The 17,265-nt window shown below is 41.6% G+C and overlaps 1 protein-coding gene across 1 annotated transcript in view; it reads right to left on the bottom strand.

Annotated features, from left to right (window-relative positions):
* Window positions 1–596: 596 nt before the first annotated feature.
* Fam91a1 (family with sequence similarity 91 member A1) overlaps window positions 597–17,265 on the bottom strand; it is a 43,610-nt gene continuing 26,941 nt past the window's right edge. Inside the window, exons 19-24 of the mRNA XM_052747859.1 lie at window positions 13,376–13,448; window positions 12,458–12,607; window positions 10,317–10,421; window positions 9,696–9,819; window positions 5,637–5,706; window positions 597–3,647 (exon numbers count right to left, since the gene is read on the bottom strand). Of these exons, the coding sequence (XP_052603819.1) occupies window positions 3,462–3,647; window positions 5,637–5,706; window positions 9,696–9,819; window positions 10,317–10,421; window positions 12,458–12,607; window positions 13,376–13,448 (708 nt within the window). The 3' untranslated portion in view covers window positions 597–3,461. The remainder of the gene's footprint in view (window positions 3,648–5,636; window positions 5,707–9,695; window positions 9,820–10,316; window positions 10,422–12,457; window positions 12,608–13,375; window positions 13,449–17,265) is intronic.

The raw sequence follows: 17,265 nt of genomic DNA, 5'->3' as shown, positions 1-17,265 counted from the left end.
AGACAGGGAGTCTATGCTTTACGTGAACTTTTTTTTTAAAAAACATTTTTATTAGTTGAGAATTTCATGTGTTTTAATCATACTCAGCCCCCCCCCCCCAACTCTTCTCAGCTCTTTAGTATAACAAAGCAGGCTGAGCAAGCTTCAAGGAGCAAGCCAGTAAGCAGCACTCCAAGGCCTCTGTACCAGTGCCTGCCTCTAGGTTCCTGCCTTCTAAGAGTTCCTTCCCTGACTTCCCTCAGTGATGGCCTGCATTGTCATAGCAGCCAGGACCACCAGGCCAGCGTGGCACCACCCACGGCGAGCTGGGTCCACCAACACCAATCACCAATTAGGAAAAAGCACCCACAGACTTGCCCACAAGCCAATCTGGTAGAGGTGTTTTCTCAATTGAGGTTCCCCTTCCCCAAGTGACTCGTTTGTATCAAGTTGACACAAAACTAGGCAGCACAGAGACACGAACATCCATGGCCTAGCCCGGCAACTTTCCTGCAAATTTGATATTAGAACAAAACTTAAAAGTTAGTTGAAAAAAGTACCGCAAAGCCAGGTGTATTTAATATTAAGAAGTCTCAGAAAATCAGACACTCTTCATGGCAACTTGATCAACACCACAGTTTATTTGTAAACATGTTATTCGTGTCAATAATCAAATTGACAACACTTTATACAATTTCATTGTATCATATTAATGTCATAACAGAAAACAATCCACTGTACTGAGTTACAGTTTTGGTACTTTAAAATCCTTTAATACAAAGTGTATTTGAAATACTGAACATAAAAAATGAATGTGAATGGCCGAGAAAACCAAACACCCAATAAGAGAATTCACTTCCCTCAAACAATTACAAGATCATCTGGTTACATATTTTAAACAAGGTTCTAAGGCAGCGGTTCTCAACCTTCCTAGTGCTGCGACCCTTTAATACAGTTTCTCAGGTTGTGGTGACCCCCAACCATACAATTATTTTCGTTGCTACTTCAGAACTGTAATTTTGCTACTGTTATGAATTGTAATATAAATATCTGATATGCAGGATATCTGGGCTGTGACTTCTGCGAAGGGGTCATTCGACCTGACCCCACCAATGGGTCAAGATCTAGATACAGGTTGAGAACCACTGCTCTAAGAATCAGTTGACCCTAACTTCTTAAATGACATAAGTTGTACTTCTTTAGATACACCGGTGAGGTGAAACTGGCCCACTACTAAACTGCATGCCCTTTGTTATATTAGTAGCTCTTTTTTTCCTTGGATTCTAAAGGTTTGTTTGCCATGGGTCAAGCTACAGTGAGGGTGAGGGAAGGAAAGGAGGGTGGTACAAAGCCAAATGAAATCAAACATTTGCAAAGGAACTGGATACAACCTCTATCAATTTTCTTTGGCAAAGAACAAAATCTGTATTTATTTATTTATTTATTTGTTTTTTAATCAACTTAAGAGAGGCACCTCTGCATGAGCTATGAGTGGAACAGGTCATATTCATTAAGCAAAGCACAAACACATCATCTTAACTCCTCTAAAAATGCAAATGGTCCCTCATAAGACTGGGTGCATCAGCTGGGATCTGATGATTTCACTCTCCCCATTCAAACAAGAAACCAGAGATGAAACGTATCTTTTTATTGTTCCTGAAGTTCATGATAGCAGTTAGGTTCCATCTCTTCCTTCAATGTTTTGCAAAGGAATTGTAGCAGCAAATCCCTCCCATATTTTAAGCTATAAACTCAGCAATAACTGGACTCACTGTCGAAACTACAATGTTCAATTCTTTATTAGTGTACGTATCATTAGAGTTGGCGTTCGACAGCTAATACAAGGATAAATACAGTTAACTCAAACAAAGCAAGCTAAAATGAGATTAAAGAGCCCTGATCAAAAGAAACACTTACGTTGAAACTGTAAAAGTTACATACACATATAACTAGTAGCTAGGAATGTACAGTATCAGTTATTGGAAAAATAAATGAGTGATTCACAGTCATAGAAATCATTTTAATATTACTATGTACTTTTCCTTTTACAGACAACTGTGACATACACAGAGTTCTACCTTATACAAGACAAAGTAGAAAACTAAACATTACTGCATTTACCCCAAACACAGCACTAACTGTGCTACAGGGAACCTGGTCCGAAATACTCAATTCTACCGATAGGCCATGGTATTAGATGCATGGCCACTTTAACGGTTTCAAGAAAGGCATATACTTCCAGAAGTTTGTTAAGTACACAAATATCAGTTGTATAAATAACAAAGGCCATCAGCAAAACTGTCAGGCTCAAACATTCTCAAGCAGTCTGATGCTTCGAGTGTTCCAGGCACGCTGCTGGACCAGTTCCCTCGGTTAGCTTCACACTAGCCAGCCATTGCCCTCTAAGGGGAGCTCAACTAACACTGCACAATCCCCCCAGGAAGGTGACCTGAAAAGTCTGCATGTGTCTCCACATATTCTGACATCTGAGATCCTAAAAGAGCTAACTCCCGAAGCAGCACAGGAAGCCAGTCAGAGCTCCCCACTCTCCCCCAGAGCTGTGTGCCTAGGCTTCGGGTCCAGGTGCTGTGTATGAGAATCGCCTCACCATGGAGCCGAGTCCAAAGACAGCCCTGATGTACAATTCCCAATCACAATCCTGGCTCTGAAATCAAAGTCAACTGTCCTAACAGTTCATTGGTAAAGCTACAGACAAAATGAGACACGCCACAGACTCAACTACAAGTGGAAAATAAACTATTTTTCCATAAAGACTCTATGAAAATATAAAGCCCAAGTTGAGTGACAACAGAAGTCCACGTACAAACATCATTTAAAAATAGAATGTTTTCCAAAGCTTTTCATGAGATGTCAACGAATAGTCAGTTAAGACCTTACAAATCGAGGTTAAGCTTACATAACTATGCTGACTGACATACCCTCAATCATGTTCACTTGGCATACATAATTTATAGATAGCCACAGGAACCCTTAATGCCCTGGTATAGACCTCTCTCTGCTGGATGCTTGCCACTTTCTAGCGTGACTACCTCAAGAACCAAGAAGCCTTCCCGAGAAAGAGTTCCATCCCCCCCTGTGATCCCCGTAGTGTAGGTAACAAAATATAAAATTAAACCAGGTTTATGTCTGAGAAACTAACATATAAAACTACCACTGCAATATTCATAGTGACTGCTTATAAACGTAACAGTCATCTAAAGCCTATAAAGTACACCCTCAGTTTTATAAAAGAAACGCAGATTGTCTCAAGGTAGAAATACAGTGCTGGCTGCTGGAAAGCACTTTGCTGCAGTAGGATGTGCAACACCACGGCTTCAGCACACAGGAGCATGTTCTGAGCATTCCCACCAGCGAAGCACGAACTGCCCGCAGCAGCAGGACGCTCTTGATGGCTGACACCGGAAAGCCAACATAAGAAAGAAAAAAGGCAGAACGTGTGAGCAATACATGGTGTAATCAAATTATTGCAAATGGAGGTTAGCAATGAGAAGGGAGGAAGGTGAGCGTCCACTCCACTCTGATAAGATGCCATCTTTAAACATTAAGTTTTTGGCAGGAAGTGGAACTCCCATATCGGTGCAGGACGACTGTGAAAGCACACTTGGAAAGCTGGGCTCCGTGTGAAGATCCAGAGTTGAAGCACCTTCCTAAAAAAACAAGGAACAGGAGAAATAATTCACACTGAGTTTCAGCGAAGAAACAGAACTGATGAAAAATATATGGACCTGATTACCTGAGAAATGTTCATAGCATGTTATGGTGATATATTGTATACCCTAATAAAATATACCTGAAGATCAAAGGACAGAGCCAGCCACTAGATTAAACATAGATGCCAGGCAGTGGTGGCACACACCTTTAATCCAAGCATCTATGTTTAATCTAGTGGCTTGTTCTGTTCTCTGATCTTCAAGCAAGTTTTATTAGGCTACACTATATCACCACAGCATGTAAAGTACTGTGGGAGGCAGAGAGAACTACCAAAAACAAGAGCAAACATTACTATGTGCAAAAACGACAAGCACTTATAAGAAATGCTTTGAAAACAATCAGAAATAGTCTATGGGATGATGGGATAAAAGGTGAGTTCTCAGAGCTGGACCTAGTTAAAGGGGTACCTGAAAACAGAAGGCCAATAAAAAGGCCGTCACTCCACTCCACACCTGAACAAGCACGTGTTCCTGGGCTTCTCAGATGAACAGGTTCAGACCCATGTTCCCAAGCATCCAAGGGGCTGACTACGGTTCTGAAGTGGCTTCCCTGCACCACCTACTTACCATGCCCAGTCCCCACTTCTTCCCCAGCCTGCCCCATTCCACTCCTCTGGCTAAACAGGAAGTGTGAGAGTCAGCCTTGACTTCTTCCTACTACACCCTCATTATTTCCCTTACATTTAATTCATCAAGTTGTACATATCTATCTTCAGAACATATCTCAATGATTCAGCGCTCAACATTGCCAGGGCTAGTGCATTCCAAAGTGGTATAGAGTACTGAGCATTTCAGAACTTCACCACCTGTTTATGACTCCTTATATTATACTTCTGTACTGTTAAGATAGTACATGTACAATAAAGAACCTTTACTAGGAGTACATGCACATTTCAGGTATCCTTCAGTGAAAAGAGTACTCAGTTAGAGCACGTCTTCCTCAGGCAATTACAAGGGCATCTGACGGACCCTAGCCTGTGCCTCTCCAACACTACCACTCCGTTTAAAGCACTCCACCAGAAACAGTCTCTTTCCTTCACTAGTCTTCAGCCATGTCTCTTGGCATTCATTCAGTACAAACACAAGTTTGTCCCCATGCTCAGGAAGGTCTTCCCTCTTCAACCTCATCGGCTTTTTTAGGATGTTTCTATCATCGTGGCTGCCTTTTGTTCCCGTGTGCCCAGCGCTTTCCTGACAGTAGGACCTCTGCATCTCTTGTCTCTCTCTACCATTCTCTTCGGTCCCATCGGCTTCAGTTTATATATTAATCTTGTAAACTGGGGCTTCCTTCAGACTCTCCCAGATTATAGCTCCCTCAAAACACTTACTGAAATCTGTAATTACTTACAAACATTAATGTTTGAGTCTACACAATATCACATGCTCCACTAATGTCTTCCATATCCGTTTCCGTGACACTTGGTGAATGGTCTGGCAGAGGGTAGACTCAAGTACTTACTGAATGAATGAATAAATGAATGAAAAAACTCTAAAATATTGACTTCGTAGTGTTGAAACAGATATTCTGAATATTCTATTTTCAAAGTTTATTTATGAATCTATAAAGCCTAGAACATCCTTTTTCTCCACACCATTGACCTTTACTTGCCCAGCACCCCTCCCAACAGTGAGGCGGTACTGCAGGAGTAAGTACCACAGCCTGACCTCCACACTAGCATGCAGGATCCGTGACATGCAACACATGGTCAAGCCTACTGGGCTGAATGAACCCGGCACAGAATGAAGAGGCCAGGCCTTGTCTAGGAAGGCCAGATCAGTGAGGTGTGCAAGTCAATTAACATCCTGAATCATGCTGATCACACAGCCTCATACTGGGGAGACTCAAAATCAAACAAATAAAAAAAAGCCTTTCACATATTATAAAGCTCTATATAAACACCATTTGCATGTTTTGGGTTACGTTACCTGGAATGAATGAACAAAGTTAAGGACTTGTAGAGAGAGTTTTCTACTGGAATGTAAGAGGCTTTGAAGGCTGAAAAAATAAAGGGAGAGAAAAAAATGTTTTTAACTAAATAAAATGGTGAAAAGTAAGCTTTTACAAGTTAAATTTTATCATTTTAAATAATTAATGTATGAATATGCAATATAATAAAACATAAAAATCTTTAAGTAATTGTATCAAAAATTTTACCCGTTTTAACAATGGGGCTAATAGTATATAAAAAGGAGGCCATTTTTAAATAAAATACCATACTTTAGATCTAAGTAAAAATATAAGTTTATGTGGTGGTTTCAATAAGAATGGCCTCCACAGGCTCATATGTTTGAACACTTAGTCACCAGGGAGTGGCACTATTTGAAAGGATTAGAAGGCTTAAGAGGCTTGGCCCTGTAGTATGTCACTGAGGTTTCAAAAGTCCATGCCTGACCCAGGCATGCCCCACCCTCACCCCAGCCTGTCTGTCTGTCTGCAGCTCTCAATACTTTTCCAGCACTATGGCTTGCTACCATGCTCCATGGTCTGAAACTGGAAGCCAGCCCCAATTAAACACTTTCCTTTACTAGAGCTGCCATGGCCATGGTCTCCTCACAGCAATAGTCAGTGGCAGAAGTTGATACAGGGAGTAGAGTACTGCCGTGATGAGTCAGTCTGACCACGCTGTTTATTGGTGGAACGTGGACTTTGGAACTTTGGGTTAGGAAAGCAGGACTTATTGGGCCATACTAGTGGGAGCATGGAAGACAGTGGTGCTAGGTACAACGTAAATTAAGACTTCCTGGCCCAAAAAGTTTCAGAGGGGGAAGCTGCCTAGAGACCATTCTTGTGATATTTTGACAAAAAGAATGCAGCTGCTTTTTGTGCTTGTCTTAAATTTTTTCCTGAGGCTAAACTGAAGTTCCGGATTAATAGCACTGACAGAGATGTCCAGACAGCCTAGTCTTGACTGCCATGTGGTTATCAGTAACAACTCTTACATAGATCTGTAAGGAAAGGGAACAAACTGGACAAAGAGAAATACAAAATGTAGTGTGAGGAGAAAAGGAGCACCAGGAAGTGCACTGGAGCTAAGTCCAGTGCTCAAGGAGATAAAAAGTTTAAAGAAAAGCCTGATGCTAAATGGAAAAATGGGAGTGGTGACCTCGGGACAAGACTCCACCAGCTAAGTTTTCAACTTGTGAAAAGGAATTAATGAAAAGTTTAGTCAGTGAAGGAAAACAGAAAGCTTATGCAAATGTACTTGAACAAAGAGGCCAAGTTCCAGTCCATCAAGAAGCAGAACTTGACACTTTGGCCGCGGCTCTGGCTTTAGAGTTTTGTGGGACACCTGCCAAGAGAGCTACAGACCAAGTATGGGACCAGTTCAAGAGAAATGTGTTGTAGTGAACAAAACCGAAAGAAATTGGAGATCCAAAGAGTGCTTTGACATCAGACATGGCAATATGGAATTTGGAGTCTGCCCTGGTGGTTTTCAGTCTTGCTTTGGTCCAGTATTTTCTCACTACTACCCTTTCCAGCCCTTTTGGAATGATAATGAATATTCTGTGCCATTGTATGTTGGAAGTATGTGATCTGCTTTTGGATTTTACAGGGTTATGGCTAAAAAATTTCCATGAGTCTTAGAGACTTTGAACTTTTTTTTTTTTTGGTTTTTCAAGACAGGGTTTCTCCGTGTAGCTTTGCGCCTTTCCTGGAACTCACTTGGTAGCCCAGGCTGGCCTCGAACTCACAGAGATCCGCCTGGCTCTGCCTCCCGAGTGCTGGGATTAAAGGCATGCGCCACCACCGCCCGGCCGAGACTTTGAACTTTTAAACAATGTTGAGACTATGATAAACTATGGGGATTTCTGAAGATGGACTGAATATATTTTTGTAATATGATTTGGCTACAAATCATATGGGGGCCAGGGAGTGGAATGTGGTGCTGTAAAAATGGCCCCATAGGTTGATATATTTGAATGCTTAGTCACCAGGGAATGGCATTATTTATGTCAGAACAAGGTCCAAGAATGAAGTCTCAATCCAAGGAGTCATTCAAGCAGAATTCTGAGTGCTTGTGACAAAATTCTAAGAAAACAAACAAAAGTCTTGTGACCTCAGATTCGTCAAAAACACAGAATTGTTCTTGGAATGTGCTTTCGTGGCCCTCCCCAATGTAGCCAATAGGAATGAGTTTACTGTAGAACATTTATTACAGCTGGCTAGTGCTATTTGTTTATATGCCTCTATGGAAAAACATGTTTTTGCCATTTGCAGTTTGTCCTTGTGACTGTATACAATTGAACTCGTGAGAACTTTGCTTGTGTGATTCTTCTTAACCCTCAGAGTATAAACTTTCTGATGCTCTGACTAAAGTTGGCTATTGAATGAGATTTTTGTCCACCTCATTCTTAGGCCCTGTTCTCCCAGGTTCATAACACCATTAGAGTGGTAAGCAATTTGAAAGGATTAGAAGGACCAGGAGTTGTGGTCTTGTTGGACATAGTGTGTCCCTAGGGGGTAGGCTCTGAGGTTCAAAAGCCCATTCCAGGTGCACTCACACTCTTTGCCTGCAGATCAGGATGTAGCTCCCAACTACTTCTCTAGCACTATGGCTGTGACCATGTTCCCTACCATGAGGATAATGAACTAAGCCCCTGAAACTGTAAGCAAGCCCCCAATTAAATGTTTTTATAAGAGTTGCTATGGTCATGGTGTCTCTTCACAGCAAATAGAACAGTGACCAAGACATAAGTTGGTACCAAGGAGCAGGGTTTATATAACCAAAATTGAAGTTATTTTTTTCCAAAAGATCTACTTAAATTGTTAATATATATAAATATTAAATAAAACAAGCTAATAAAAATATCTGGCACATTTAACACAACCTACCCATACATAACTTTCCAGATATGTAAATTAGTACAAATTACAGGGACAATCTCTGAAGTTTCATAGTACTTACACTTTTAAAAAAATGGTTGTTATTAGAAATGTATGTGTGTATACACACACACACACACACACACACACACACACACACACACACACACACACAAAATGCATTCTGATTACACTCCACCCATCCCTCGCTCATCTCCTTCCCATCCTTCCCAATCCTCTCATCCCTACCTGCTCCTTTCCCAATTTCAGGACTGTGGTGACCCATTAAGTTTACCTGAAACCATCTGTGTAAGCACTGAATCGTAACTATACACTGGCGCCTGGAGGGGCCACCACCTGGTACACAACTGAAGGCAATGCTTCCCTCTCCCTGAATCTATCAGCAGTGAACCGTCCAACAGTGAAGCGTGGGACCCCCTCTGCTCCTCCTCCATCTGTGCTTGACTGCTGATGAGCCAGCCCATCCTTCTACAGAAACAGTGCAGGCATCCACAATGATCTGCTATCACTTGTGATTACAATGGCTGTGTCTTGCCCAGGAGATGGTATTTTATATTCAGCCCCTCTTCTTCAACATTCCTTGAACCTTTAGAGCATCCCTGTTGTTACAAATCTGGTCAAAAACCATGGCAGAAGAAAGCAGAGGCCTTAGAGAAGAGTGACTACTGTTTAGCAAACTCAGAGTGTCAGGATGCTCTTAACAGTTATGCTTATACCCACAGACACGCACCCCAGCCTTATAATCACAGAAGCTTCTCTTTCCAGGGAACAATGGTGCATGCCAAGATTCACGGCTGCAGAGGATGCAGAGAGTAAGTAAAGGACGGTTTCAGCCCCAAACTAATATTTATACTTTTATTATGACAAGCTATTTCAGAGAATGGTTGTTGACATTATCAGTTGAACACTTTCCTATCTAAACTCCATTAAGTCAAATGATTTAAGTTGATCTGCTGGCCAACTTTGTTCTCCTAAGTTTAAAAGGGGGACTCTGTAGGTATCTCTCTTCCAAACCAGTCTTTGTGTCTCTTCACAGCAACAGAAATCCTAACTAAGACAATGTGTGAATTAACAAAGACGCAAGACAGAGCAACATCAATGACAACTTAAAAACGGGGATGAAGAACACAAGCCCTTACCTCTCTTTTCTGCAAAGGCCATGTGTAGCTATTTTCTGACAAACTTTCCGGTTTAATTCAGAACTGAACAAAGGAATTCCAAAACACAGCTCAAGAGGAACCCAATCTGCTTCTGCTGTGGCCCCTAACAAGAACACAGACAGCTTGAGACTATATACTTACATATTCTGTATGAGCAGCAAAGTCTTCCAAACTGAGGCCCTAGAGCCCTCCCACCCTCATGGCACCCACTAGTGAGTTCAAGCAAGGATGGACTTAAACAGGGCCATCAATCTCAAAGTGGAAGAGCGTGTCTTTTGATTATATACATATGTCTGGGGAAAAGATAGACAGCTTTTCATTAAATGTTCCAGGTAATCACTTGCTCAAAAAGAGGACATCTGCAAGATGATAAAATGAATGGAGTATTTATCATACAAATAATGAAACTGAAGTCCTTATTCTCAGCTATACTTTATATTACTTCAATCATTCTAAGTGCATGAACATGTTTCTTAGAAGAACCATATTAACACAAAACTCCACTGTAAATAATAAAACAACATGCAAATTGCTCAACAGAAGAGCTAAGCCCCACAAAGGAACCTAAAAAGTTGCAAAAAGATTTTTTTAACATCTTACCAGAGTTTTGTTTTATTGTCAAATCTGTAGCTGCTTCCTCAATGACCATTTCAAATGACTCCGTACTTCCATTGACATCTGAACCAGAAGCCAAATCAGTCTCACCTGATAATTTAAAGGATGTAAAACACTATGAGGATTCTAGTACTCAGCAAAAATTATCAATAAGTCTTAGCACAAAGGGGACTTCAGAAAACGATGACAGAAAAATAAAAAATCAATTATCAAACAATAAAAAAAGTAAAATTAAAAGAAAAAAAGAAAGATCTGTTAAGGGCAGTCCAAGATACAACCGCTCTCTACAGTCAGCCACACAATCTAAAGAAAGCTGCGGCCAAATGTTATACCTCACAGATACGTCACTTACTCTTTCTCCCTTCTCGTCAAATGATTAAAAAGATGGGGGGAAACAGGCTAACAGGTGTCTTTGGCTTAAGCAGCAGATACCTGACAAATGTCTAGAGATAAGTTTGTGAATGTGAAAAGGATCTTACCATGTGTGTAAAATTTCCCAAGGTCAAAAATCAATCATGAGCTAAAAAAATCCAAAGTCACAAAGCAGAACACAAGTTCGGATGGCCACTTCCATCATTCCTAAAACCATCCCCACGTCCACGGAAATACGCATTGCAGTCTGAGTAGTCTTCAAAATTCTTTTCTGAATCCCTCTATCTTTCAGCAACATGAGATCCCCTAGCCACCTTCTGGACTCATCTATTCACCAACAACTCCTTTGTTTTGGCTAAAATGACCCACACTATTGTCTGCTTTTTTTTTTTTTTGGTTTTGTTTTTGTTTTTCGAGACAGGGTTTCTCTGTGTAGTTTTGGTGCCTGTTCTTGAGCTCGCTCTGTAGACCAGGCTGGCCTCAAACTCACAGAGATTTGCCTGGCTCTGCCTCCCGAGTGCTGGGATTAAAAGCGTGCACCACCATCACCACCACCCAGCTATTTTCTGCTTTCTAATTACCTTTTCAAAACAAAGACAAAAACAAAAAGCAACCATCTTTTGGCTAACTTCTCACTTTTCAAAGCTCTGTTCCAACGGAGCCTTCTCTAAGATGCATTCCCCATGGCTCCTTTTCTGTCTCCCACGTGGACTCTAAGCAGTCCCCTGTCCCCTCTCAGCCTTTTAACTATGCAGTGCAGGCAGATTCATTTATCTTCCCTACTGAGGTTTTACTCTTTGGACTTAAAAAATTAAATGCTTCCAGGACTTAAAATAGTTAATTGCTGTTTAAATGTCTGTGGAACAAATGACTTAAAGAACTGACCTGTAGTACACTGACACTAAATGGGAGCCAACCCAGTCCACTGGCTGACTACTAAGCACATTTTCTGGGAATTTCAAACTGAAAGCATCATGAAATAGTCGACCAGTGACAGTCATTTCAGAGTTGGAGGATCAGAGCTGGTACGATGGCGCACAAAGCTATATACACTCTCCCATGTCAGAGCAGAAACAACTGCTAAGCAAGAGCTAGTCTGCTACGGACACACAGGACAGCCCAGAGATGGAAGGAGGAAGGAAGGCCGCACAGGAAATGGTTGTAACCTGTGCTTTAAGGTATCAAGATCCAAACAAAATAGAGAACTAAAAAAGAGGGCTGGAGAGAGGTTTAGTGAACCCGGTTACATATTCACAAGAAAAATGCCAGCTGTCAGGATCTGACCTGGGTTCGAGTCCAAGCACCTACATAGACTCACAATTGCCTCTAACTCCAATTCCACAGGAACCAACATCCTCTTCTGGCTTCCCCAGGCACCCAGCTACAGTGCACATATACATGTGCACATAAAGTAACAATAATGTGTTTTTAAGAAGAAAGAAGAGGGGAAAGAAATGACTTTTAATATAATTCATGGAATCTGCAAATTAGTAAGTCTATTTTGGAAATGTTTTTACAAAATGGCATGGGTTGTGAAATCATCACTCCTAAAGTTAATCTGATTCAAAGTCTATGAACATAGACGCAATGGTAAAAGGCTGACCCAGCAGCAGTTCTGTATCCCATAAGGTCACATTCTTATTTCTTCATGAAAACATTCCCACAGAGGTTTGCTGGGGTTTACACGTAAAGACTGTGCTAAACTCAAACTCGGCTATTGCTATTTTAATCAGAGAACCCAGACGGTGACTAACCTCTCTCATCAGAAGCGTCACTGAGCTTCCGACTTGCAGGCTGGCTAGAAGCATTCAGCATGGTGACATAGCCACAGAAATGCTGCAAGTCCACTTTTTTCCTCAAGATCTGCAGTGCTTTATGGACACCCATGCTGGCACGGCTAAACTCTAGAACAAACCAGCAACAACACGTTAATGGAGTGTTATCATGCGACACAGCACCAAAAACCAATGCACATTTTACTATTTTAAATTACTTTCACACATTAAATCAAGCTGATTTCAATGAAAAAATATAAGAGGATAGCCCCCCCCTTTTTAAATAAATAATTCACACAAGCTCCTGCTAATTAGTTCTTGACATTTTGTAAAGTGAAAGATTCTGATGTCAGTGTCTGGCATCTTCAAAACAAACATTTTGTCCTTAGAATTTAGAAGAAATGGAGGACTAGAGGACAATGCCATCTGCACGTACACACACACACACACACACACACACACACACACACGCACGAGGAACCAAGTGCACACATCACAAACTTTGTCTTGAGTACTCTGAAAGAGAATGTGGGTTATACTCTCTAAGCATAATTGTTCCTGGTGCCTTGTCTTCTCTCCCAATCTTCAAATAAACCAACAATAAAAGGAAAGGACTGAGAGGCTCCACATACAGAAACTCTTCCATCTAGAAAAGCACACTTACTTACTCTCTCCGTCTCTAAGGCACACACACCGGCACTCTTTCAACGGTCTACCTGGCTGTCTAACAGTTCACTGGCAGAAAGTCACATAACTAAAACTCCCTTCTGCCAACTCTTTTAACAGCAAAGGGTAAAAACAGAGAATTTAAATTTTTAAGAACTCACTTCCTGTCATTTTCCACCAATGACTGACAGGGATAATGATAAAGTCAAATGGATAGAATTCAAAAGGTACCTCCTTGCAGCTCTGCTTCATCAAATGGAAACGGTATATGGACAATCTCTCCTACCCCATGCAAACCATGTCCCTACAAACAGAAAGAAACGCAAGTGGAAAGGAGCATGAGAAATCAACATTTCCAATAACTGAAGACAATAAATAAAATTGTGCTACAACATGGCACATTCGACAATGATATTCCATCAAAATTCCTTTGATAATTCTGTAGGTTTTTCCCAGCAAGGAATCTTATCTGTTTATTAACTTCTTGGACAATATTTTTCAAGCTGAACATATGAAAAGAGAAAGAAAGAAGGTGGCTGACTAACTATTATAACAGGCAAACCAGACAGGCCTGAGCCAAGTAAGGATTGAAGTGCACATGCTCACAGCCCAGCCGTAGTTCTGAGAGAAAAGGAAAGGCAGAAACTAACTGGGATACAAAACTCAAACTCCTGCAAGGGAAGGATATGCTTTCAAAGATACCTGCTAATAATTCCATACACCAGAATCAACCAAAACGCCCCATAACAGAGGATTGGTTGATAAATTATGGTATGTATTTTCAGTTCAGCTGCAGAAAGGAAAGAACTCTCTAAAATCTCAACTGGATCTATAATCAACAAGAAAAGAAGCCCAGGGTCATCTAGCTTGCCTCTGCAGACAGGATAGAGCTGAAGCTAAACTAGATCATCTTAGTTGAGAGACCAAGATTGGCAACTAGGTAGAGAGGATGAAAAGGAAAGAGACATTCCCCTGTGCATCTCTTAACAGCTTTATCTCTGAACTGTGTGAACACATCATTGACTTAAAACATTTAAAACTCATTTCCTCTGTTGGTGTCCTGTTTGTCCCCCCATCTCCAGAACCAAGATAAGTTACTTCTTTCTAAGTTGTTGGCTAGTGGCATCCCAAAGACCCCCAAACTTAACAAGCTACTGCCAATGCTCTTGGTTACCCTCCAGAAACAGACAGTGAGACCCCACTGCTGAAGACACCACTTACTTGAACCACAGAACATTGAGAAAGCAAGTGGGTACAGACCTAGAAGCTTCAGCTCTACGGCTACCTTTCAAAGTGCTGAAAGTGCTACACACCAAAACCTCCTCACCCAGATGTGAATCCTGTGAGCTACAGTAATGAGCTGCCTGGCAACTTGTGCCCACTGGTGTAACAGTGTCTGTCACAAATGTTAGGAAGCAACCAACCATTTTCTGACTGGATTTAAGGCCTGCTTCATGAAATGGAATCTCTCGGCACTGTTAATATGGCTAAGAGAACAGGAAGGTCATAGACCCTAGGCATGAACTATTATTCTGCTAAATGATTATTAGTACTAAAACAACTCCTAATAACAATGCAATACCTATAGACAGATCAATGCATCTCCCAACCCTCATCAGAGAAACAACTTCTTGCAGTAGATGGCAATCAACATGGAGAGTCTAGACTGGCCAAAGTGAGAGAATAAAAACTTTAGATTGCTCAGCTCTAAATGGGACATACATATTACAGCCCTCCCTTCAAGGTTCAGCGATCTATGTGAAAAGGGGGTTGGATGACTTCAGGCAAACAGTGCTTTCCTTACACAGCAGGGCAGCTGCACACAGGAAGTCACAGCAATGGTGACAGCATGTAAGAGACCTAATCAAACTCAAGGAAGACAAAAATCCTAGCATGAAGGAAGGTAAATGGGCATAAAGTCCCACCCCTGGGGGAAGGGCTATTGGCATTTAATAACTGCCAAGGGAGAGAGAGCACTTAATGGTGTGACACTGGTGTACTGACCACACTCCAGAGCAGGCTGCACAGCTGGGAGTAGTTGGGCAACACAAGATGACCTCAGAGGGTTGGAGAGGAAGAGGAAGAGAGGAAGAGGAAGAGAGAGAATGAATATGAAGATGGGTGAGTAGGGAGGTGGGGTGGATCTAGGAAGAGGTGCAAGAGGAGATGAATATGCTCAGAAATATTGTATGAGATTCTCAAAGAATAAAAATATTATTTAAAAAACTCATTCTCTCACATTACAAATTATTCAACTACCACATTCAATTAATCATTTAAATTTGTTTGAAAATTCTGTCTTTAGTTCCCAGAGTTTACAGTGGTATAAGACAATAAACATGAATAATTTAATTTTTTTTTTTTTTTTTCTTTTGGTTTTTCGAGACAGGGTTTCTCTGTGTAGCTTTGCGCCTGTCCTGGAACTCACTTGGTAGCCCAGGCTGGCCTCGAACTCACAGAGATCCGCCTGGCTCTGCCTCCCGAGTGCTGGGATTAAAGGCGTGCGACACCACCGCCCGGCTAATTTAATTTTTATGTTAACATATATCCAGCATTATTATAATGAAGAACTGAAGTAAATATTGAGGATATATACATTTTTATATACCCTTAAAGGAGACCTGTTACTTAAACTCAAGAAATACTGATGTAGTTGGGTGAGGTGTTGTGTTGGTTAATTTTTATTATCAATGACACAACATAAAGTCACCGAGGAAAAGGAAAGCTCAAGTGAGGGATAGCCTCCAGCAGACTGGGGCATTCTACTGACCACTAATTGATGTAGGCAGGCCAGCCCACTGTGGGTGGCTGGGCTGTGTAAGAAAACTTGCTGAGCATAAGACAGTGAGCAAGTCAGTACTCAGGGTTCCTCTAGGGTTCCTGCTTTTGTTCTTGCCCTCATTTTCCTCAGACTGTGACCTAAAGTGGAACCCAAATAAACCCCACCTCCCCCAAGCTGCTTTTGGTCAGTGTGTTTTATCACAGTAACAGAAAAGCAAACTAAAATAGGTGCATACACCTGGAATCCCAGCATTTGGGAGGCAGAGAAAAGAGGCTCACATCAGGTTCAAGGCCAGCCTGGGCTATATGAGACCCTGCCTCAAAATGACACACAAAGGAAGAGAGTGAAGGAAAGGGAGTGGGCGGGAGAAAGTCTACGGAGAGGAAGGAGGTATGGTTGATAGAGCCAAGAAATCACACTCAATATGCAATCACACCAAGTATGAAATCACACTCATTTAAACAGTTCATAATGTGTTCCTGACAGATGTCTCATCTACTCCACAGATATTTATGATTTAATCCAAAACTAGAAAGTTGTAAATAAAATTGTAGTTTTATTAAAAATCTTAATTGTAGTATTTCTCAAATTCTAACAAGGGAAACTTCTCCATAAAAGAGGTGCTCTTTTCTAGCAAGAACAAATCTGTGACCAGACACTTTCCCAGCAGGTGTCATCTGCTGACTTCCCTGCAGTGACCGTTGACAGGATGTGAGGAAGCACAGAGCCCCGGAGGGTCAGAGGTGGGAAGCCACAGCCCATGCAAACAAGCACTCACCTCTCACTCATGCAGTGTCAGCCTCCTACTCTGCTATCCCATCTCCCCCTCCGCCATGGACTTCCCTTCACACTGTGAGCCACAACAAACCTCTTCAGGTTGCTTTGGCCAGATACTTTGTTGCAGCAAAGAGGAGAGTCACTAATAAACCCATCTTTTCCTATTCATATTTATGATACCGAAACAACAACAACACAATCCCTATGATTTGCCCTGACTTACTAACTATTACGTGCAGAATGGACCTTGGCAATCACCCTCACTTTACAGAAGTGAGTGGACACTCACAACAGTCACAAGAGAGGAAGCAATGCCCACAGCTGCCTCACCTATCACCACCACCACACACGACACCCTCACACCTGCCCCAGTCAGGCTCAGTGCAAAGCACTTTATGACAAGTCTCATCTCAGCCAATTTCTTCAACACCCTGAGAAAGACAGGGGTTCCTATTATCTCCAGGAGACCAGCTAGAGCCACTGGAACTCAGAGAGGTCATTTACCTTGTCTGAGACAGCAATCAATCATTAGTGGAACCATGACGTGAATTTGGACAGTCTC

This window comes from Peromyscus californicus, unplaced genomic scaffold, assembly GCF_007827085.1.
Source record: "Peromyscus californicus insignis strain IS unplaced genomic scaffold, ASM782708v3 Scaffold_20__1_contigs__length_68692818, whole genome shotgun sequence".
NCBI lineage: Eukaryota > Metazoa > Chordata > Mammalia > Rodentia > Cricetidae > Peromyscus > Peromyscus californicus.
The sequence above is the reverse complement of the archived record's forward strand: the minus strand, read 5'-3'. Positions and strand labels throughout refer to the sequence as shown.